The sequence below is a fragment of the Apteryx rowi genome, unplaced genomic scaffold (assembly GCF_003343035.1).
Source record: "Apteryx rowi isolate R43461 unplaced genomic scaffold, aptRow1 scaffold_41, whole genome shotgun sequence".
Taxonomy (NCBI): Eukaryota; Metazoa; Chordata; class Aves; order Apterygiformes; family Apterygidae; genus Apteryx; species Apteryx rowi.
Genome location: NW_020450621.1, coordinates 2,054,389 through 2,077,584, shown reverse-complemented (window position 1 = coordinate 2,077,584; position 23,196 = coordinate 2,054,389). Strand labels below are relative to the sequence as shown.

At 40.5% G+C, this 23,196-nt stretch overlaps 1 protein-coding gene across 1 annotated transcript; it reads left to right on the top strand.

The window, feature by feature from the left end:
* The first annotated feature begins 93 nt into the window (after window positions 1-93).
* CFAP52 (cilia and flagella associated protein 52) lies at window positions 94-22,126 on the top strand. The gene is made up of 14 exons (XM_026075732.1): window positions 94-181; window positions 897-1,096; window positions 1,837-1,973; window positions 2,614-2,742; window positions 3,825-3,924; window positions 4,399-4,515; window positions 13,328-13,428; window positions 14,421-14,591; window positions 16,556-16,704; window positions 17,409-17,554; window positions 19,765-19,916; window positions 20,541-20,643; window positions 20,901-21,012; window positions 21,836-22,126. The coding sequence occupies exons 1-14, from the start codon at window positions 94-96 to the stop codon at window positions 22,009-22,011; spliced, it is 1,881 nt and encodes a 626-aa protein (XP_025931517.1). The 3' UTR covers window positions 22,012-22,126.
* Window positions 22,127-23,196: the final 1,070 nt, after the last annotated feature.

The following is a 23,196-nucleotide window of genomic DNA, read 5'->3' as shown; positions in this document are numbered from 1 at the left end:
GATCTGAGGGGGGCAGGTTTGAGGGTGGGGTGACACCATGGGGGGCAAGTTTAGGGGATGTGGGACACCATGGGGGCAGGGTGGGGTGACACCATGGGGTCAGGTTTGGGGGAGCAGAGACCTGCCTTTGAGGACCTGGTGCTTACAGTGTCCCATGCACTACCCATCACTGACTCCAAAGGTGTAGAAATTTAGAGAGAGAAGATACAAAGTTAAGAACAGGAAAAGTTTGACTGAGAGGCAGGATTTTTTTTTTTTTTTCTCTCTGATTACCCACCTTACCGGAGTGAGAAGAGTTTCATTTCAAAATAAAACTACATYAGGTTGCACAAAATGGTGTCATAAACAATCCTGTAACTCCGCGATGGGKGCCAGCTACCAGGGCTTTACAAACTGTACCTTTTCTTGGGAAATTTGCAGCTTTGCATGATGCAGGTCATGGCAATGTGAACTCGTGATGTGGCCTTCATAAATCAGTAGGTGCTCTCAGCGAACCTTATGTGATGAAGTGCTCAGACCTCTGGGCCRGTTAAATCTCCCGTTATCTGTAAGAAGCACAGCACACGTTCTAAATTTGTAAACCAAACAGTGAAGGTGACCCTTGAATTTCATATTGGATTATTCTGCTGAGTGGCTTTGAGTGGGAAATGGAAACCGCTCATTTTTGCCCTCCTTGTGAGATAAGCCCTGAGAAATAAGAAGGTTTCTCTTAGGAAGGATGAGAAGCAGGGACACCTGCATGGAGGTGTTGAGGGGGCAGGTACCTATGGCCTGAAGAAGGAGAAGAGAGAGCTCTTCTTGGGACTGTCTGCTTCAGGCCTGGGAGAAGAGACTTTGCCTGACATCTCCAGGATGATTTAATGGTCAGCAGTTCTCTTTCTTCCTTTCTCTTGTAGGTCATATACTTTCTGGTCTGATTTGTCACCCCGATAAGGAGCATGTTCTTTATCCTCTGGGATGTACTGTAGTTATTCAGGACATGGCCAATGGCAAGCAGACTTTCTTGCATGGCCACACCAACAACGTCTCTTGCGTGGTCGTGTCGAAGAGCGGAATGCTTGTTGCCTCTGGACAAGTCACCTTCATGGGGTTCAAGGTGGATAATGCTTTATTTTTAGCTGTATAATTGCCCACAGAAATTGGAGTTGGCCTGTCAGCAGTGGGAACACCTTTTGTTTAAAGAATAAATCTTTTTTTGGAAAACAAATGGCTACAGTGGAAAGGCACTGCAGGCAATGGGAAATTGTGGCTACTCTTTTGTTGGATGTGCCTTTATATTTTTACGTGGTATTAAGCATTCCCCCTAGGATCAGCGTAACTAGGTTAAGGCATTTCTTAGTTCCAGTTCTTTTTATCAAAGGTGTTGTGAGCAGGTGGCAGCCTAAATCTCATTTGACATTAAGTAATAAATGCTGTCATATTTAAAATGGGACCTGAGTTCCAGAGCTGCTTAGCATTTTCAGAAGTCCTTGACAGGTACCTACATTTTTAGACCTCTGAAGTTCCCTGTTGGTTTATTTGTTGCCTATTTGAAAAGACCCCAAGACACTTGAAAGGAATCGAGCTTTACCGTAATCCATTATTTTAAGTACTGTTCCATAAATCAATATATCAGTGTAAATTTTTGATTCTGAAATGAAGCAGAGCTACTAAACTGGTAAATTGGAATAATGCTTCTTACAGCACCTAATCTGAAGTATATTCATATCAGTAGAGCACTGGGCTGGGAAGAAGCYAACCTTAAGCTGGGCTCCTTGTAACTAGTTCTTTTCATGCCAGAGAACTTCATGTTATATCTAATGCTCGGGCTTTGACCTCTTCTGCTTTGGGCCTCAGGCAGACATCATTTTGTGGGATTTTAAGAAGGAGGAGTTGCTTGCTCGGCTGTCACTTCATAAGGGTAGAATTGAAGGATTAGCGTTTTCTCCGAATGACCTTTATCTCGTGTCACTGGGAGGCCAGGATGATGGCAGGTAACAATTTCCAATTTCCACTTTGTAGGGCATCTAAGAGTACTGCTTAAGGAGTTCTTACTTTTCCCTCTTCTGGCAATTTTGTTCTTTCCCCTTCTCAACACATCTCCTGAATAATCCTGTTTCCCATTCTTTCYGACAAGAAGCTGGGTCGGTACCACCGGGAGAGCAGCTGTAAGGCAGGAGCAAGCAGCTGATGGGAAGCAGRGGGGGAGCAGCCAATTCTTAAGTTGGCATTGTCACCCAGAAATGATATGTAGACTGGACTGTTAACTGGCTTACTTTATTGTCCTGAAAAAGTATAAATTCCACTGAGAGGTTACTTTGACAAACAAGTAAGAGTAGAATAAAAAATTACTTTGAATCAGTGTCTACCAGTGGCCTAAGATATGACTTGAGTCTTGGTCAACAGAAGCCTTAAGACAAATACACATACCCACTTTAGGAACAAGAGGTGGAAATTGCAATTCCCAACATTTGTGTTAGGGCTTTTCTTAGATAAAATATCTACAAATTGACTTTTRTTGTATATTCTTCTAACAGCAGACTGCAGAAAAATAGGCTTGTTCTTGTTTTTGTGATAAGTTTTTAAGTCGTGTTAAAAAACTGAAACTACTTAAAACCCCTCCTTCTTCTGCAGTGTGGTTGTATGGAGCATTCCTAAGAGAGAGGCCGTGTGCGGCAGCCCTGCTTCAGCTCGGAGCGCTGGGAACGCTACAGTGCTGGCGTTCTCCAGATGCAGAGATGAGATGTTTGTTACTGCTGGAAAGTAAGGTTTCTTTTACATGATGAGAACTCTTATGAGGAAGAAAATCCATAGACCTCCTTCCTTTTTCAGAGGCTCTTTACTTAAGTACAACAAAAGTTAGGCAACAGAGTGTTCAAGTATTTTTCTTTTTGCTCTGAATGGACTCATGAATATCCATCAACTTGTCCCTTTAAGGCATTTCAGCTTGTTCTTCACATAAGAATATTTTTTCAAAGCAGCACATGGACCAGCATGCGTCACTTCTGTTCCTGACGGCAGGAGTTTGTAGTCAGCATTCCCCATGCAGTGTTTAAAATATTTAGTTCCCAGTGTTATACAAGAAAAGCAGTCAATGAAGGGCCGGAACAATGGCTTATTAATGTAGAAACAAAGATATCTTGCAGGTTGTTGGATCGTCTCCTATCATCACCAGATGTGATGTACAGTTGGTTACTGGCTTGTAATGAAAGTTGATACAAAGAGTCACGTTTTTGCATGGATTTGATACAGCCCTCATATATCTAGCCTGACATTTAAAGGTGCTGAGGACCTGCAGCTCCTTTGAATCAGGGAGCAACTTTAGATGCTCTTGGCAGAAGTTACATTTATAAATGCTGGTCTTTGCAATTTTAACACTCTTTAAAATGTAAGGGGTGTTGTGTGTGTAGTTATTATRTTGGTTCCTGTGTTGTCAATTAAACTGTGCTAGAAAATATTTGAAAGTGTCCTGTACTGTTCATTTCCTATTCTAAGAAATAAGATTCCCACAGTGCATGTCTCTTTGGGAAATGAAGTGTCAAGGTTGTTACATACTCCTCCATAGTCCTAGTATATATTTCTGCTGAATCTTTAAGATTTTTGATTTATCTGGTAAAAGTTACCATAAAAACAGCAGAAAAGACGGATTTACTGTTGGCCTCTCTGATATTGTTCTTTTTCCTCTATATGCCTCCTTCCTGTCATACGCAATATTGTTCTTTTTCCTTCTTATTAAAATTTCAGAATAACATGACCTAGTGAAAGCTTTTTAATTCTTGTAACAGTAAAAGAACTTGGATATTTCTGCATAGATGGATTTGATTGTAGTACATTCTTTCTTACAGTGGGACCATTCGAGTATGGGAACTGGATCTAAAAAACAGAAAAATCCGACCAACTGAATGCCAAACAGGGCAACTGAAAAGAGTGATCACATGTGTTAAGGTAAGTTTCAGCCAAAATTATGTGGCTAAACTAAGAAACTCTCAAGAGACTACAGAAAGACCATGAGCTATTACAATAATGTTAGAAATACCAATTATAACTACATGATGACAGTGAAGCTACTAAATCTTGGCTAATGGCAGACTGTCCCCCATAACTTCTTCCCRCTGAGCAAAGAGTATTTTGAATGCTTCTGAAGAGAAGCAACTTGGATTTTAGTCTGAGAGGTTCTAGGACCCAGTGAATTAAACTTTTGCTTCAAGATATTATCTGGATTTAGTTAGAAAAATACCTTACATTGATTAGAGTTATGGATCTCTTTTTTGTGTGATGGGATGAAAACATTGCCTACATGCCCTCAAATGACATCATGGCAATACACTCAAATGAAGCTATTTACACAGCACAACACTACGCTTGGAACAAACATATAGGTAGCTGGACCATGATCTCCTTATTTACACTTTCCTATAGATGGCAGATGATGATAGTTATTTCTATGTTGGCACATCAAGTGGTGATGTCCTGAAACTGAATACAAACAACAAGCTGATGAGTGACTATGGGCCTCAGAAGGAAAAGTTTAGCATGGTGAGTAGCAACTCTGACTTGAATTTTTCCCTTCTCCTCCTCTTTGTTAGTAAGTGAAACTGGGGCAACCTCTAGGAGAACCATTACAAAGTTGATTCAAAAACTAACCCTTGCTCTGTGCATTAGTTCTTTGTGAATGTCTTAATTTTGATCCCAAAGTTTGAGATTGTTAGCTTGACTTTGTTCAGTTTCATCTGGGTCAGAATTTGGGTTTCACTTGAATCTCCTGTGCCATCCCAGAAATTTTCTCTTATATTAAATTTGATAAGAGCGATAAAAAGGTGGAAAACAATCATAAAAATGCAGTAGCTCCTGATATTTTTTGTCTGTGCACATGGATAGCCTCAAGAGAGTTTTATTTTGCAGTTTTCTTTGCTCTGGATGGATCAGTCCTCCATGTTTAATTCACTGGTCTTTCTCTCAGCATTGCTGTTACCTTTTGCTTTATCRAACTTAAGAAGTAAGACACCAAGATTAAATGTAGCAGCTGCTGAATAGATTGAATATTGGGCAATCAATATTTGACCATCTGAATCCAATCAAATAGCTCTTGGTGAAACTGGATATTAGATGTGCTTCTTGTAGCGTGCTGTTAGCAACAGCAATGAGTTGTAAGACAGGTGAGAAGCTTCTTTTCCCTCTCCTCTCCTGTTCTGCCTTTGTGATGGGGAAGAAAAGAAAATAACTCTGCCCTCAAAAATTATACACCACACCTCTCCTGTGACCAGACTGGAATGGAATAGGCAGGATTGTTTGAGAAGGTAATCAGTGTGCTCCTAATGAGTCACAGTTTTGCACCCAAAGGCTTCCAAAGGTGCAGATACCAGTCTTCTCCAACACTAACGAGGCCCCAGCTCAGTTAATGAGGTGACTGCAGTGACCACAAGGAAGAAATAAAATAAATATTTCTACTGACTTATTGTCTAGTAGTAAATGATAAAATGAGAGAGACTTGCACCTTCTCTACTTTCTCCTGATGCCAGGGAGATACAGTGTCTAGCTAGAGCTAGACAGAGGATGTTCTAGGAAGACTGATAGAAGTGCTTAGTAGTGAGATTTTCCCATAGTTACTGGTATAGGATCCTATATTCAGATCTTACAGATCTGTTCAATTGTCTGGTCTGGAATTTTCTAGACCAGGTGTCTGCTACAGGAAGAGCATTTTGGAAAAACTTTAAAACACTACAATTGCTTGGAAAAGTACTGGGTTTCTGTGTGTTTGTTCCCCCACGCTTCCTCCTCTTCCATTCAGGAGGTTTTCTTTTTGAAATTCTTTGAAACAGAGATATGAAATTTGGCAATGAAATGGCCTTTCTAAAAGGCATGTGTCTTTTGCTGTTTATTTGCTGAAAGTTTGCCTGTGTTTGACAGGTAGTAAACCGATGCGAAACTGCAGTTTGCACGTGCTCAGTGAACATCTCAAGGCATGWCCCTCCAAAGATTCCTCACTGAGCATCATCCATCCACACGTCCRTGATGCTAACCAGATGGTTAGCAAAGATCTTTTGCACGCAGCCACTGAGCTCAATCCAGCCAGGGTCGTAAGCGCTCAGAGAGCTTTTTCTGTGCCTGCTGCTCCCACCTGCTTTATGGCTGCAAAGCAGGGCAGCTGGGCACTAGGATGGAGAGAAGGGAGCCTCTCTCGCCTCYGTATCCGGTCATTTGCTTACTGAACTCATGACAGTATGGTGAGGAGAAACGTCCCCAGAACAGAGGGGACAAAAGGAGGGCTAGAAGTAGGAAAAATAATGCATTGGAACAAGGAGCTTGGCCAGACTGGGGCTTAGAAGTTAGGGGACGGGGAAACTGTGATTGAGAGGCAGAAGGGAAGGTATGGATTGGCTGTTAAAGAGATCCAGGGAAGGAATAAAGAGATGGTGGAAAAACATTTAGATTGATCTGGAAGCTCAGGGAGGAAAAGTGGAACTGGGCGTCAGTGTGGATTAGCGTGGCATAGGGGCTGTTTGGATTGAAGAACAAGGAGAAGATACTGTGAGTTGTTGAGAAAATCAGAATGGGACCRTGATAAGGATAAGGAGGAGAGCAAGGACCAGAATAAAGCCAAGCTGAAGGGATGAAAGGTCAGGGAAACAGAACAGGCTGTGCCCTGTTTATGTGGTTTCTGCAATGAAACCAAAGATGCCTGAGACCATAATTTYATGCTACATTATTGCTGCAGTTTATTGTCGCCTCAGCTGTGCCAACTGAATTGCCTGTAGGGTTATAGTGGATCAAGAATGGATTCAGCTGAAAGATAACCCTGAGAACAGCATAATTTTTTTCCCAGATCATTTCACCGATCCTGCTTACAGCAGGGCCTCATAAACTGTTGCCAGCACAACTGTGAGAGGCAGTGCCCTTCTTTGTATCAGCAAAGTAGTGAAAATTTACAATTAAAGCGTCTCATCTTTGTTGAGGGGATCAAACAGTCTGACGATACAGTCTGGTTTCAGTTACCCCCATTCATTTCAGAGATGGAGATCTGTGTGGCAGAGCTAAATGTTCCAGGTCTGTCAGTGACTTGTGTAAGATCTTTGCAGTCCTGTAAGRCGAAATTTCTTTTTCTGTAGGTTATTTCTTTTAGTTCTAGTTTTCAGTTTTCTAGCTGACCTTGCTTTGAGCAGGGGAGTTGGACTAGATGATCTCCAAAGGTCCCCTCCAAACTCGGCTGTTCTGTGATTCTGTGATACTGATTCTCTCACACTTGTGTCATTCATGACCATTAACAAGCGGGTGTCCAATATTTCATTTAAACGAAAGGATGATATATGCTCCAGGCTTGCCTTACTGAGTGCTGTCATCAAGACTAGGTTTGAATAGTTACTAATGCTTTGGTGGGATTTCTGTGGCAGTTGTCTTGTGCTAAAGCACACAAATTAAAGCACAAAGATCGCTTATCACTAATTTTTGGCATGCATTTTGAGAGGTTGCATCCCGACTCTTTTTTTCCCACAGTACTAATGTAGCTTTTTTATGTATTCATACATGACTCCCGTTGACCTTATTCACAGATTTCAATGCTCCATGCTTTTGAAAATCAGTCCCCAGAGTCTCAGTGCTGGCGCTTGAGAAATGGGGAGCACACTAGATGCCAGTTGGAAAAGTTTATTTAAATGACTTACTCAGCATCACGAGAATTTTGGCAGAGGTGGCATCTCAAATTCAGTTCTTCTGGACAACCTGAAGGTTTCTCGGCCAAGAGATGATCTGTTCTTTTCTTTTGTCTCTTCATTCATTATGGTTTATTTGTGTCCTCTYGGCACAGCCTATGACGTTATACCTCTCCTGACTGATCTCTCTCATAGGTGTAGCTTCTTCACTGATGAGGCAGAAGTCTTACTGAAAAAAACAGTATAGATCATATCATTAAAGACTTTGTTATAATACATATACGCAATGGGGACAAAACAAGGCTGCACAGGATGCATTCATTCTAGGATGCATTCATTCTATTGCTTTAAACTTTTGAGTGCTTGACTTCATAACCTCAATAAAGTTCTTTTAACATAGCTCTTTTGACTATAATTGGGACTCACGGGTCTTAGTATGAGCATCCCCAGACAGGAATATCTTCCGAATAAGGCGATTTTGGCCTTTCATTGCCACGAATTCTGCATGCAGGGAGTTGTAATGATAAACAATCAGCACTGGCTAGTACATTTGCTCTTGGTTTCTCTTTATTTGTTGCTGTAAAAGACTTCATGTAGTTTCTCAGTTTATACCCAGTGGAGAGGGTGATACCTAAGGAATTCAAATGCTTCCCTGAAAAGCTTTCTTGCATAAGGYTGAATATATTTTGCTGGTCTATTAGGAACCCTGCAAATCAGCAAGCAGCAAGGGAAGCAATGCAGATGGAAGTACTGAAGGTATTGTTAGGGATGCTGTGGGGAAGCTGTCCTAGAAAGAAGTGGATCTTGTTATTAGACAACAAACACAAGACTAACAAGAACTGTAAGAAAAATTCAGCAGCAAACTCCAAAGAAAAAGCTAATTTGAACTTGTTTTTCCAAACCTCCTGAACTTTGCTTGTACCAACACATTTGCATAGAAACCACATATTTTCCCATTCAAAATATAATGTTTCTTGCACTACGCATGCATGCCCACATCCCTGGGATAACTGGGATGTGAAAAGCCACTGAGTTCTTTAAACGTATTTCAGTATTTATCTACTCCAGAAGGTAGGAGGAGTTATTATGCTCATTCATCCCACTTGCGTTGTGGGAATATAAGTAATTTAATTCTGTGTACATGCTAAGTGACAAGAGCATTTGTGTTTTGTTTTTCTGTTTGAAACCACAATAAGTTTGCTGAATATATAATGTGCATTAGAGCTCTTGTGGGCATACCTGTACTGTATGCCATTACGGCAGCCTTCCAGCTGTTATCCTGCAGTGCTTTGCATCCACACAGGACCTATGTCCTGGCTGATCTCTGCCGTCTCTTATACTGAAGTCTTGATGATTATCACCTCCTCTTTTAAACGCTGGCATGCTTTGAGTCGTTCTGTAGATAGCATTACATGTGCCTGTCTGAAGCCATTCAAGGTCCTGAACTCCCTTGCCGTCTGGGTCGAGGGAAAGGTGCTGGATGCTTTTGAAACGAAACTTCACTTCTCTCTGTTTTGACATCATTGCTAAAGAAGTGATCAGATAGGGTCATTAGCGTGATGCTGTGCAATTTAGGGTTGAAAGAGAGCCTCGGGCCTCTTAGAAGAAAGCAGATGCTCAAAGCCAGATCACAATCTTGTCCATATTATAAGCAGTTTTCTTATAAGACAGTATCACAGGAAGCGCAATTTGTGGCAGAGACTGCTGGAACATCAGTAGCTTCACCTGATATTGCTTCTGATAACGAAGAGCTGATGAAAACCAGGACCCTTCACTATACAAGGGGCTGACAAGATGCTAGGGAGAGGAGAAGGCCCAGAAGTGGACGTCACAGCTGACTCCCAGCCTTGTGCGTGAGACCTTAGCTGGTAGGCATTTGTCCAACTTACACTTCCTTTTACTACTTAAGCATCTACTTAAGATATACTGGTGATTCTGGGAGGAGGGAAGAAAACATGTTTGGAGGTGGTGGTGCTTTTTTTTTTCCCCTCTCCTTGTGCACCCAGGGCCGTATCCCGCTGGGTGGAAAAAACAAATAGCCCCTCCAAACTCCTGCTCTGCCCTATTGCTCAAAATGGCTGTGCATGCCAAGAGGTTTCTGTTCAAAGACAGCCTTGCCCACGCTCCTCGGTGCTTCTCAATCAGACAGGTACTCAGTCACATCACCTCTTCTCTCCTTGGTCATTTCCTTCCTACTCTCTTCCCCAACTCTTACCAGTGTAAGTTCCATATGCCTGAAAGGGGGAACACAGCAGGGCCCCAGTGCAAAACTGTATTTGTTGCAGTTGAGAATTTACTAGTACTTTTTTTTATCTCCAGCTACTCTCAGGTCCTGTTTCATATTTTCCAGTTCTCCCTTCCTAGCTTCTAACTGTGACTGCCCTTCCCCCACCCATTGCAAACCTCCAGACACAAAAAATACATTGTCAAAAAAAATGTCAGCAAGTCCTCACCGGACGCAAGTAGGATCTAATGTTTTATGTCACAAATCTCCAATTCTAGCACAGCTTGGGATACCAGAATAGGTACTTTGCAGCTATTTTATCAAATAGAAAGTAGAGCATTTATCAGAACAAAAGTATAGCCATCTTTGTTTCCACAAAATTTAGTATATAATATTGCTAACCCTGAGAGGTGTGTTGATTTTTTTTTCCCTCTAGAGCCGTATATTGTATCTCTCTAGAAAATGTAGTATGTACACGATTGGTGCTCAGTACCAAAAATTCCTTTAGCTCTAGCAGTACGAAGCAAAGCTCTCATACTGCTCGTTTCAGAAGGGAGCCGTGCCCTTTCACACTGGATGTGACTGTCCAAAGTATATCTTTTGGGATACGTATTGACTTTCCTAGCCATGCTTGTCCCCTGCTTCCTGGCCTTGGAGATTGGCTGCACATCTTCCAGTGTTGGAATTGTCCCTGCCTCTCTCCCCTTGAAACTGTTTTCTCTTCATTACTTCATTGCAATTCTATCCAAAAAGATGCATATTCACTTACTAACATTATCCTGAATCCCTGAAAACCTTGTTCGCCAAGGACCACCGAGGAAGCATGAGCAGGTGGCACACCATGAAACTTTCCGGAATCCATGATGACCCCATGACGAGTGTATCTTTAAAAAAGGAGTTGAGATACAACTAGGGTGAAGAGATGATGTTTATTGAAAACAGTTTTGATGAACCTTAAAGGAACTTTGTTTTTAGATATATGAGAAAGTTTGTTTATTATGTAGGCATGATCTGAAGCGTTGGTTAATTTGTTTCTGTTTGAAGAGGAGTGGTAGGAGTAGATGGAATAGTGCACCAGTATTGTGAAACAACTGGTTTTCCAGCTAAATGGAATTACACTTAAGTGAATTTCTGTAATGTCAATAAATACTAGAATAAACAGTAATATTAATTTTCATTCCCATCACAGGCTTGAGGAGCTATAAGGCAGCTGTTCAGATGCAAAGTAGGATGTATAATACCAAATGCATTTTCAGTAATAGTTGGAGTGTTTGCATTGTAAAAAATATTTAAACAAAGTGCAGTGGAAGAGTTTGTAGAGTATTAAAGAGCTGTGCAAGAGATCAGAATGAGACACAGCAAGTATCCCTGCAGGGCAGGGAATGGGCAGGCTGGGTTTGCTCTGCTATTTTTATTTATAATAATCATACTTCAAAGCAGTGGTTTCTTTTTGTGAGAAGTAAATAATGAATGATATTTTTAACCCCCTACATTAGACTCTGCATTTCATCTACAAAAGGACTGGCAGTATATAAAATAGAGTATCATTGCATCATTAATACGAACTGCTCGACTTCATAAATAACGAGTGAGGCTTAGAACGCTATCTCTTTACTCATGGTGATTCAAACTCTGGCAGTTTTGAGAACTTAGCGATATGAGTCCCAACCACTTTAAGGCTCTTTTTTTCACTGTTAACGATACCTACTTGCCTCCCAAAGGAGGAGAATTAAAGAGAATACCTAGAAAAAAATTGAAGCAGCATTGACAGCACTGTAGAAACTCTGATTTATTCGCAAGTAGCAGAGAGCCAAAATCATGTAAACTACATAGTCATAGGTTTGATTTCTAATGCCACCAGCTGCCATAACACTATTACACCTGAAGGGCATTTGAGATGAAAGTCTTCTGCAGAAAAAAACTGCAAAATAGTAGATCAAAAGAAAGTTAATGGGCCTGTGATAACAGGAGCCTCATAAAATGCCACCAACATCTCACAGGAAATTTTGAAAAACAAAATGCTGCCACCTGTATTTGTTCAAAAATCGCAAGTCAAACACATGATAGTGATTTCTTCCCAAATAATAAATGTAAAATTCTTCTAGTGTGCCTTTTGGCTATCATTCTTTGAGAATTCACTTTTTCATGCTTTCACAACACTAAATGCTAGATTTTTTTTTTCCAGAAAAAAAAAAAAAACACCAAACACAGCCATTATGTGAAAACATCAATTCCTAAGAGCTCAGGCTTAAAGGAAATATCTTAATATTGTGTAACGGGTACTATCACAACAGTTGGCAATACTGCTTATAAACGTAGATAGTGGCAAATGTTGTCTGGAGTCTATATTGCAACTTAAAATGTCATACTAAACAGACTCCTCTACAAGTCATATGGTGCCTGGAGCTGCTAACAGCTGGCCTGTCTGATTTGGAGCAACCAGCGGTGATGATTTTCTGCTCTCTTGGTGAGAGTGGAAGGTGCCTCTTTGGACCACACTTTTGCGTGGTGATGGAACTTAGTTTTCAATCCAAGTTTTGATGGCAAAAAGTTCCTTTGTTTTCTGTCCTTCACTTTTTTTCCATTTCATTCATGCATATGTTCGCCAAAGCTAATGAGGATTTTCTTCTGGGTAAGAATATTGAGATTTGGCCCCACAGTGGTAGTTTCACCCCTCTTGCAACCTATTCTGGAGTCTCTCAGAGATTTTCAAGAATTAATCTGCTGTGTTATATAGGAGGGTAATATTATTTCGCGTGTAGCAAAACTAGGGCAGAGAGATACTGATTTGTCTAATACATGCAGGAAATTTTGTGGCAAGGCTAAGAACTGATTTTTTTTTTTTTTTTTTTGACTATTCCTTTTTCTAATGGCCAGTCTCCTGTTAATCTGCTCATCTTAGTACATAGCCGAAACCTGTGTTGAGGGGCTGACTGATTTCTAAAGCTTTTCTGTGACAAATACATTTTATTACTAATACCAGGAAGATGGGATTGGATCTCAGGCACCGAAAGGGGTCTGAGACATAGAGAATCGGCTCTAAAAGCAGCTATGGGAAGGGATGCTTTGGCTGAGTTTTATCCTTTGTTGTTTTAATGTCTGGTAGATGAAGAACCTGTGAAAGGAAAAGTGGAGGCACTAATACAAAATGTGGGTATTGCTTGCTGGAATAAGGTAAGGATATATAGGCTCATATGCTCTGAAGGGTTCATGATGATGTTATTTGCTTGCTTTTTAAGGACTTGTACACTAGTTGTTCATATCCACCTGTAATTAAGAACTCTTTTCTCCCTTTTCTCTGCTAGAGAATCACTTTTTAGCCTGGGTCATGCAAAGAATACTGATAAAGCAATATTTGAGTGCCATAAGCATCACCATAGGGAGCATGATAAAGACTGTGTTGTGCTATTCAGCATGGCTGCATCAATAAAGAGACTCTGCTTCAATCCAATTGTGCTTTAATCCTGTTTTCTCCTAGGGAGTCACAGCTTTGCWTTTGCTGAAGACAGGAGATTTAATAGTCGGCACCGGAGGAGGGATTGTAGCTCTCTGCAAAGGCTCAAACTACAAAGTAATGAAGTGAGTTCGTAGATGGGAAAATGAGAAGGGTAGAGGTGATACTTCCCCTAAAGGGTCATAGTATGAGACCCAATCATTTCTACATAAAAGCATAATCCAAATAAATCTCAGTTTTTCAATCCTGCAGATAAAATAGATGTTGTTAAAATAAACAGTATGGTTCCAGCATAATGAAATTGAAGCAGATTGAAAATTACTGCATACTTTTGCACAGAAGTAAACTGCCATACTCATAGTTCATTTTAAATGACCATTGTTACCTTGTAAGCATTTGGAGTCAGATCCTAAATTGATATAAAGTAGGAAAGGTCTGTTGAAGTCAGAAGAAGTGTGCTGATTTACACCAACTAAGGAAGCAGTGTTTGCCATCTAAAAAAAGTGTTTGTTTGTAGGAGGCCATGGGATTGGAAAGGAGGGCTTTCACTAATTTTATAAGCGCATGTCTCAAAGTGCTGGAGTACTTGCAAAGCTTTTTTTGCATGCAAAATAGAAAGCTGCAGGCTTCATTTCCCGGTATGTGATTTGAAAATTGGGCTTGCAATTATTCATTTTGTGTTGTTTGAACAGGCAACTGAGGTGTATGGTTCTGGAAGCTTAGCTTTATACCATTTTGTAACGATTCCCAGAAGATCTAAACTGTCTGGAAGTATTCTTGAGTATGTGATATTTAAGTGCACTTAAGCAAGAATACAAACAGAGGTGCTGTTACCTTAGGCCCTGGTCCAGAAAACTAAGTCTCTAAAGTACTGCCTTTTCAAGCCTTGGCAGAGTAGCAGACAGGCCAGGCAAGATCATATGACTTATTAGCAAATGTGACGGGGAATGAAATGTTAGTCCTGACCACGTTCTTGCATCTTGACATCACAGCCTAATATGGAGCATGTTGGGGAGGAAGGGAAAGTCAAGACTCTCTCTAAAGGGGCAAAGGGAAGCTGGAAAATAGTACATCAAGGTCAGCATCATCAGGCCAAACTTCTGCTTTGTCTTAACAGGAAAATTCAAGTTCAAGGTACCGTCACTTCCCTGACACACAGAGGTCAGGGTCACCAGTTCTTTGCAGGGACCAATGAGTCCCAGATCTATCGAATTAACTACCCAGAGTTTAAAGAGGAGCTGATTGCCACCTGTCATAACRAAGCCATCCACGACATCGTTTTTCCTTTGTGAGTAGAACTGACTGGGAAGAAGTGAGAGGAAGCTGCAAACAAGGCCACGATACCTACATAACTCCTTTTAACCAGCAAGTTCCCAAAGCCTATTACATGCCTTACTGGGTGATTTATCCAGGGAATGCTTTCATCTACCAGTGAAATGTGTGACAGGGAGCAGCTGCTTAAAAGCAGAAGGCAGCAGTTCAGTTTGAGAATTGGAAAAATCAATCTACAGAAAGAATTCTAAATAAAAAGGATATAATTATTTGTGTTCAAATAACAGCAGTGATGGCAGTGTCCCCCCTCCCACCCCTCCTTCTCCTGGGGCTAACACCATGAGACCTGGGCCCCCATTAGTATGAATCTTGAAAGTCTGCTTCTGTCTCTTCTGTTGCAGCTAGAGTTTATATTTGTAGAACTGTCTGCTTTTCTATCCGCTCCCTTGAACCTCAGCTGGTACCTGACTAACAGAGCTATTGAAAGAGGTTTTTTGGGTCTCTCAACCTCACTTGTAATTTCAAGTTTGACAAGATGGCATGTTATATTAAATTTCAGGCTTGCGAGGCGGGATGCTAGGTATAGTGGTCTTCTGTCTGCGTTCATCTCATGAACAGGCAGCAAACCTTCCCCCTTGCTATGTGTAGTAAGATCATGACATTTTATAAAAACAATGAGTCTGTTGTTCCCTTTCTGAACAGAGAAAGGCAGTTTGATCCAGAAGGAGGTTTTGAGTTTCGGCATGCTCTTGTTGCATCCCTTCTTGACATGACACAAAGTATCAAATCTTATCAAAGTACAGCAAAACGTACAGTGTATAAATAAGGAGTGCAAGATGCCCTCCTCCCTGCTTGTCACCAGCCTGAAAGATCCACATCCTTCTAATTTAATGAGTAATCATTTGGAGCTTTGGAGTAATCTGATGCTAATATACCTGACTAGCACATCTGCGTCAGAGTTATTTGGATGAGCTGGATTTAGTGATGATTGTAAGGACTACATCCTTGCATATGTTTTAAACATTTTATCTGTTATCTGCTCTTGAACAGAGCATATCACTGATTTGGAAATACAGATTTAATTTCCCTGTTCTGGCTTATTTCAGAATGCTTAAACTGCTGATGTTATCCTGCTTTATAAAGCACTTGCACAAGCTTGGATTGAAAGGGCTACGCTTTTGTTCTGTCAGTTTTCTCTGTACTGGTTCATCTTTCCAGGTGTTGATGGTGATATTGAACAAAATAATGTGATAGCTTCCTAGTTTGCACTTTCTGTCATATCCGTAGGATATATGGTTTGGTTGTCTTCATGCATAATTAATGTATCATTTTATGCCAGATAGAATTAATCTCATCCTGCAGAAGACGGTGGTGATGTTGCAAAATCATGCCTTCTTGCCTTAAAAAAAAAAAAACTCATTTCAAAGCATTCAGTCCCTTAGCTTTTTAAAAGTTGCAGGTATTTTTATTTAAACATATATACCAAGTATATTATGAACAGATTTTTGCCATCTTCTCCATTTCCTTCAGCAATGTTGAATAGGAATGATCCAGTAAACAAGATTAAAAAAATCCAAAACTTACAATATGAGGGTACTGTTAGTCCCTAACGTTAAGCCAGAACAGTCAGCACCCCTACCTCAACTCTTTTGTCTAGTATAAGCAACATTTTGAGTTTTTTAGAGATCGTATGTGGGGAATAATTGTCACAACTTCATCTAAAGCAAAAAGAGTTCTTTTAATTTAAATTTAACTGTTCCTTAGAATGAGTCTTTGAACTGAAAACAAATCAGGGGAGGTTTTTTGCCAGAAAGGTGGTCCTACGAAAAAGGTCTCTCAGTCTTTACTGTGGTGATCCCTATTGAGAAGATTACAGTTGAACATTAGAAACAGCTAAGCCTTGAAGGATGATTTAAGATCTGATAAAGAAGCTTCTTCTTTATGCCTCCCCGCATTAGCTTTCCTCTCTGAATTCTCCAGGGGAACTTCTGACTTGTTTGCTACCTGCTCCAAAAATGATATTCGGGTGTGGCACACCCCCGAAAACAGGGAGCTTCTCCGAATCGTCATCCCCAACATGACCTGCCGTGCCATAGAGTTTATGAGTGATGGTAGGAGCATCATTTCAGGTAATGATCAGTCCAGTCCCATGGTTAAGTTCAGTCCTTAAATGTTGCCAACTTGTAATAAACATCAGTATTTTACAGTGAAGGAAGGTTTAAACTGGGAATTATTTCAGTTCATTTCTGTGACCCAAAAGCCCATTTGTTCACGACTGGTCCAATAAGCTTTGTTTCATAGCCCCCAGAATCCCRTAGTTACGGTGTATGGAAAAGGCAAGATTTTGAGAGCCTGCTTTGGATATGAATCCCAGCAATTCAAAACTCAATTCAACGCTATTCAAAAGACTCACTTCTAAACTATTAACCTTGCTGTATGCAAAATACTAACTTTTGAGGTATGCAGAGCACCTTTTGCATAAATCTGCTACCCATTGCCATATGCAGAATGACTACGCAGGAACTACTGCCGTTCAACTGCCGAGAGCAGCAAAGCTGTCCCTCCACTTTTACCAAAACTATTTGCCCATAGCCAAAACCAAAAAGGAATTAAATTTCAGCAGCTTATTTGGAAATATAGCTCTGCAGGTGCGTCTAGACTGCAATGGTTTCCATATATATACTAGTGGTCTAACAGGGTAGACATTATACGGGAGCTTAATTAAAAAAAAAAAAAAAAAAAGGAAAAAGGGTTCCTTTGGAAAGGAAAGAGAGAGAATAGTACGAAGAAAGTGTCTGTGAGCCTGGATAATCTGTTTCTTTATTTTCATCAGCTTGGAATGACGGGAAAATCCGTGCCTTCATGCCAGAAAGTGGACGGCTGATGTATGTGATTGACCATGCCCATAGTCTGGGAGTAACAGCAATTGCTGCTACAAGTGACTGTAGACGGATCATTAGCGGAGGAGGTGAAGGGCAGGTAATTTTTGCTTAAAAAATTGGAGCTGCTTTGTGCTCTCAGCACAGGACCTGGGAATTGTCTGTAACTGCTTAGTCAGAAGGTGAGCTATTCTTAGCTGATTTTGCTTGAGCAAAGGGCTCTGTTCTAAAATATTAGCCTTTGATATATGTAAATTTTTTGCCCTCAGAGGGTGTAATAGAAAACAATGCCCTGATTTCTTCTGGTGTGGTAGTCTTGGAAAATCCTTCTAATGCAGAACATGCTCTTAATCCTTTTTGTTCATTTGTCTCTCTCCTATATTTGGCTTATCTGCATTAGTCATTGTTTGCAAGCCTGTGTCCAGAGCACAGATTTTCTTTCTGTCATTTCTTTGGAAGTCCTAGTCCTGTCCAAATTGACTTGTATGAATTCATTTAATTTTCTTTCTTTTTTTTTCAACTTAAAAATCAATAGCACAAAGTTTACTTTATATCACTATTTTGTCTATGGGTAACTTCCTAATTTTCTGTGATGGTAATTGCTGGCTTAGGTGGTGGTGCTAATAAAAGGCTCTAATAATAACTTGGTTTCTTATACAATTATGAAAACATTCCAATACAAATAACTATAAAAATCAGAAAATATGTTGTAGGTGTCATGCCTGTGCACTTCAAGAATTTTTTTCCCAGCAAYAGAAAACAAACACTGTGTGCTTGTCTACTCCACACACTTCGTTTAGTCGTGGCCCTTTTCAATCTGTAAAAGTGATGCTCCTCTTTTTTTTTCTGAAGTCTAAATAGTTTAAACACAGCTTTGTTAGTTTATATTAAGAAAAATAAATAATTAGGCTTGGAAGGCTCTTGTTCAGTTTCTTGCTTTGGTTCAGGCTTCATCTCTGAATTCTGGCAAGTACTCAGAACCAGACTTTTTAACTGTGTGAGTGAATGCCTGACTCCCTGATTTAACTGGTTTTGTATCCTGTTTTGTGTACCTTGGTCTTAGTGTTCTGTGTGCCATGCTGAAGATTGCAGAGGAAGTCTTTAAGAGTGAGGAATTGAACTTGGATCTTTCAAATCTCAGGCTAATATCCTAATCATGGAACCATCTTTCTGAATTATTCTATGCCTCAGCTCTCCTTCTGTACAGTAGTAACAGCAGCACTGCCCTGCATAAAGACATTAGAGATGATGAGACACTTCAACCCTTCACTAATGAAAGAACACTTAAGTATCTTGGATGATTAGCACTGGAGGATGCAGAAGACAGAAGACCTAGATTCTATGCGAACACATACAAAATGGCAAAGGCCCTGGTTAGTTGATCTCTGAATTGCAAAAGACAGCTGAGACAAAATTATAGCTAGAAGGTTGGTTAAGTAGAATCAGGAACTGCAGGGGAGCACTTGCAGTATTCATTCAGAGCACAAAAAGATGTTCTGAAATGCTAATGGGTCCATCGAAATCAATCATCTAAAAGCTGTGACTTTCAGGGTTGCTTAAGAGATCTGGATGTTCTGGTTTCATTTAGCTAGTGGGAACTGGGCATCCAGATCCCATAGGTGACTCAACCTCAGACTTCAAAACATGAAAGGTCGGCTCTCACTGCTTGATGTCAGTGTCTAAACTACTAAATTTTCACTAGAATTTGACCTTAATGGAATGTAAAAGTGAATTGATATCGTGAAGTTTGGCACTAGGTGGGCAGTAAATGCATTCTGCCCATAACAGAAGTTTGAAGGATCAAGCCCTCAAAGCAAGAAGATTTCTACTGTTACCTTTACTGGGAAAAGAAGTGCTTTCAGGCACATATTTCATGTCAAAGATTTAAAGAACTATTTTATATTTGCTTGCTGGCATTATATGTAGCACAAATAGTAGGTAGCTTTTTTTATTCAATTTTCATAATCCTTCCTTTTTGATCTTTAAAGCACCCCTGGAAATATATCATGGAGTAGATGGTTTTTTTCCTGATGAGAGCTGAGTAAACTGAGGCATGGCACAGTGGGGACTTGCCAAAAGCAAAGTTGAGGGTTAGTGGTCAGGAATTCCTGAACGAAGTGGATTACATTCTCAAGAACTGAGTTAAGTTTCATGAGCCAGCTCTATGAATAACCCACAGAAAAAGAGTCCACTGAGAGTCGGTTGTCGTATGTGTTATAGGAGAAACTCAAAATTCAGGAATGCCTCAGGCATCAACCTAAGCTGTGTCAGAAACAGGTGGTACAAGAGATGTTTGTTGCTGATTTGCAGGTGAGGGTCTGGGAGATTGGTGAGAGAACTCGCAAGCTGGAGGAAGTTCTGAAGGAGCACATATCTGCTGTGTCTTGTATTAAGATTAAGAAGAATGACCGAGAATGCGTCACAGCCAGCCTTGATGGAACATGCATTATCTGGGATATTGTGTAAGGAGACAGATGAGTATTAAAGTGTTTATAATGTATCTGCTGGATTACTGTGTCCCATTTGGGACATCACATGGCAAGGAGGCAGGGGAAAAGAGCATTAGGAAAAGAAAATTATTGGGAAGATCAATCAAGCCAGGGAAAGTAGAGCCTCCAACACTGGAAGCTTTTCAGAAGAGTTTAGACAAACATTTGTCCGGAGTTGTTTTGTTGTTTCTGATCCTGCTTGGCCAAGGGGATGGAGCAGATGTTTTCCTGCAATTCCTGCTAGCCCTGTTTTCCAGCACTGTATGGTTCTTATTTAGCTATTGCAGATCTCTAGACTTTCTGAGTTACTGTGAAGATAAAGACATTTTTGCATAGTTCATAGCAGCTAGAAAGCATTCTGAATTAAAAATTTTCATCTCATATGATAGCAGATCAAAAGTCTTATGAAGTAGACGTGATGGGAAACAGAACTGATGACACTAATATGCTTCATGAAACCCTGAACTTAGACCAGTACCTGATAATATCCAAGTAGAAAGAGAGGTCTGATGTATAGCACAAGTGGATATAGCTCAAGCTTTGAAAGCTTAAGGTTTTTGACCCTCTTGGTCTGTTCTGTTTTGGGATGTTTTGCAGGCGTTTTACAAGAAATCAGATGATTCTAGCCAACACATTATTCCAATGTGTGTGTTACCATCCTGAAGAATACCAGATAATCACCAGTGGAACAGATAGAAGGGTAAGGAAAACCACAGGAATTATGCTTACAGTAATTCAGAAACCCAAAATCTTGTTACAGACATTTCAAACATCTAGTCAGAATCAAGCAAGGCCATGATCAAGCCAGGCCATGAGAATTAGGGAGGACTTCCTGGGTTTCCTATGGAATCAGGGGCTTGTTAGTTGAGGAAACTCCCATACCTCAGTAAAAGTTTGTGTTGAAATCTTTGTGCTAGTTATTCACAACTGAGCTCTTGTCTTTGGTCTGTTCTCTAGATTGGATACTGGGAAGTGTTTGATGGTTCTGCAATCAGGGAACTAGAAGGCTCTGCATCGGGTTCCATCAATGGGATGGACATCACATCAGATGGGACTTACTTTGTCACAGGTGAGTGGGTGGATGAAACTAGAAAAGAGGAGGCCCTATTAACACCAGGAAGAGCAAGGCAATGAACCAAAGACCTCAGTACAGTAGGAAAGAACAAAAAGGAAGTTCAGCTAAAGGGGAAAATAAAATGAATCACTGAAAATAAATACTTGGAAAGAGGCTGTGGTTCAGTCTTGGAAGATATTATGGTTCAATCTTGCAAGATGTAATTTAAAGGTGAAGACAAGGTTCAGGTGTCCCAGAGGGAGTCCAGGTTTGCACCTTGTCCTGCACTTCATTTAGTTCAGTAGTGTTCACAATACGCTTGAATGATCTGTTCAAGCGTCCTGCTCCAGAAGCCTGACAGTCTTTGTTGGTTTGCAAATGAGAATGACTCCAGGCTCCATCCAGCCTCAGGCTCACATGTTCCCCCCTGTCATGACGTCTCTTCTGGGAGCCTAGCACAAGCATGGAGGAGCCATGGTATTGTGTATACTGCCTAGAGTTAAAACTGCAGACTTTATGTATCAGCACCAGTGGGTTTTTGTAGGTTAACCTGGTAAGCCAACACTGGTTAAGGACTTTTTGAAAGTCCTTAGTATTTTTGGTACCAGTTGCTGGCCATAGCTTACTGTGATCTGCTGGTGCAGATCCTGAGCACTCTACTGGACACTTATTCTCCAATTCAGTTGAAAAGAAGTAGTTTTTGCCCTAATGCTCAAGACAATGTATTCCACCCTTCCTGCACCAGATGAACACCAAAGTATTCCTCTGCCTGTGATCTGGGAACAAAAAGCAGCAGAACTTTGTGTAATTGTCTGTTCTTCCTTTGCGCCCAATGCAGGTGGCGATGACCATCTGGTGAAAATGTGGGACTACAATGAGGGTGAAGTGACTCATGTTGGAGTGGGCCACAGCGGCAGCATCACCCGCCTCAAGATCTGTCCTGGGAACAAGTACATTGTGAGTGTGAGTGCAGATGGTGCCATCCTGCGCTGGAAATACCCACACTTTCACTAACAGCTGGCACAGGAGCTGCTAGGCTGCTACTTTCTAGGCCAGTTTTAACAGTTCTTTTCTTTTATAGCTGAGGTTGTTTTAAGGCATTCCTACTATTAGAGGAAATACTATTTTTATACTCTCTGGTATGAATTTACCAGATCCTTCAGATATCCTTTCTAGCACTGAAAAACTAGGTCTGGTTTTTCAGAGGGGCTAAGAATTTTGCTGTTCCTCTTTCTCAGATTGGAGTGAAAGTATTCATCACTTCTGAAAATCTTCCTCACTGTTTTTATAACACTTGTGGTTTGTTACTGCCACCTTTCCGTAGTGTCTCCTAGAGTATTCTTGCTTGTATGTGTGCTCACTTGTGTGCTCTCTCTCGCTTTCACATGCTTTCTCTCTCTTTCTTTTCCTTACCCCTTTCTGTCCCTTCCTTTAATGAATAACTTCTTGTGTAAATTCAGTCTTCTGTGTTCATTTTAATTTGTCTGGACCTGATTAAGGAAAAAGCCCTCAGCTCCAACTCAAGCATTTAACTAGGAAGCTCTTTCGAGTCAAGCTTTTAAATCAATATTTTCAAAGGCATACAAGGATTTGGGGGCTTCCTCATTTGTGGTGTCCAATTTAGGACTCTGTTCAGAGGCCTGATTCAAGAGTGAGACTGCAGTCATTTCTAAAAATGTGTGGATATCTCCATCTGGACACACTAAAACTCCTGGTCATTGAACCTAATTTTTCAAAGGTATTAGAACACTTGGGTTTAGGGCTCCAAATGTAAGTATGAAATATATATTTTGTCTGAGAATGAGTATTTGGTATCATATCTAGTATTAGAAACAAGAGCTCTTAAGATACTGTTTAAAGATCAGTGTATTTCAAATGCAGCCATTCTGTGAAGTGATGCAAGTGAAGTAAATATTTCTTTTGCTGGCATTGAAGGCCTCTGGGGATTCTGTCATAAAGTAAAATTGTAGCAAAATGTTGCATTTCTTAATGTTAATGCATACAGACATTTTATTTAAATAATAAGATGATTTAAAGGCAGTGTCAGATACTGTCATACCTKCATTGATAGCATGAGCTGTTTTGGAATGCAGTGGGGACAGAAAATTGCAGATATGATTTGTTTATTATTCTTTATATACCACTGAAAATGCTTGTCGCTCATAGCACAGTAAGGGTGGATACTTTTGGACTGGTTCT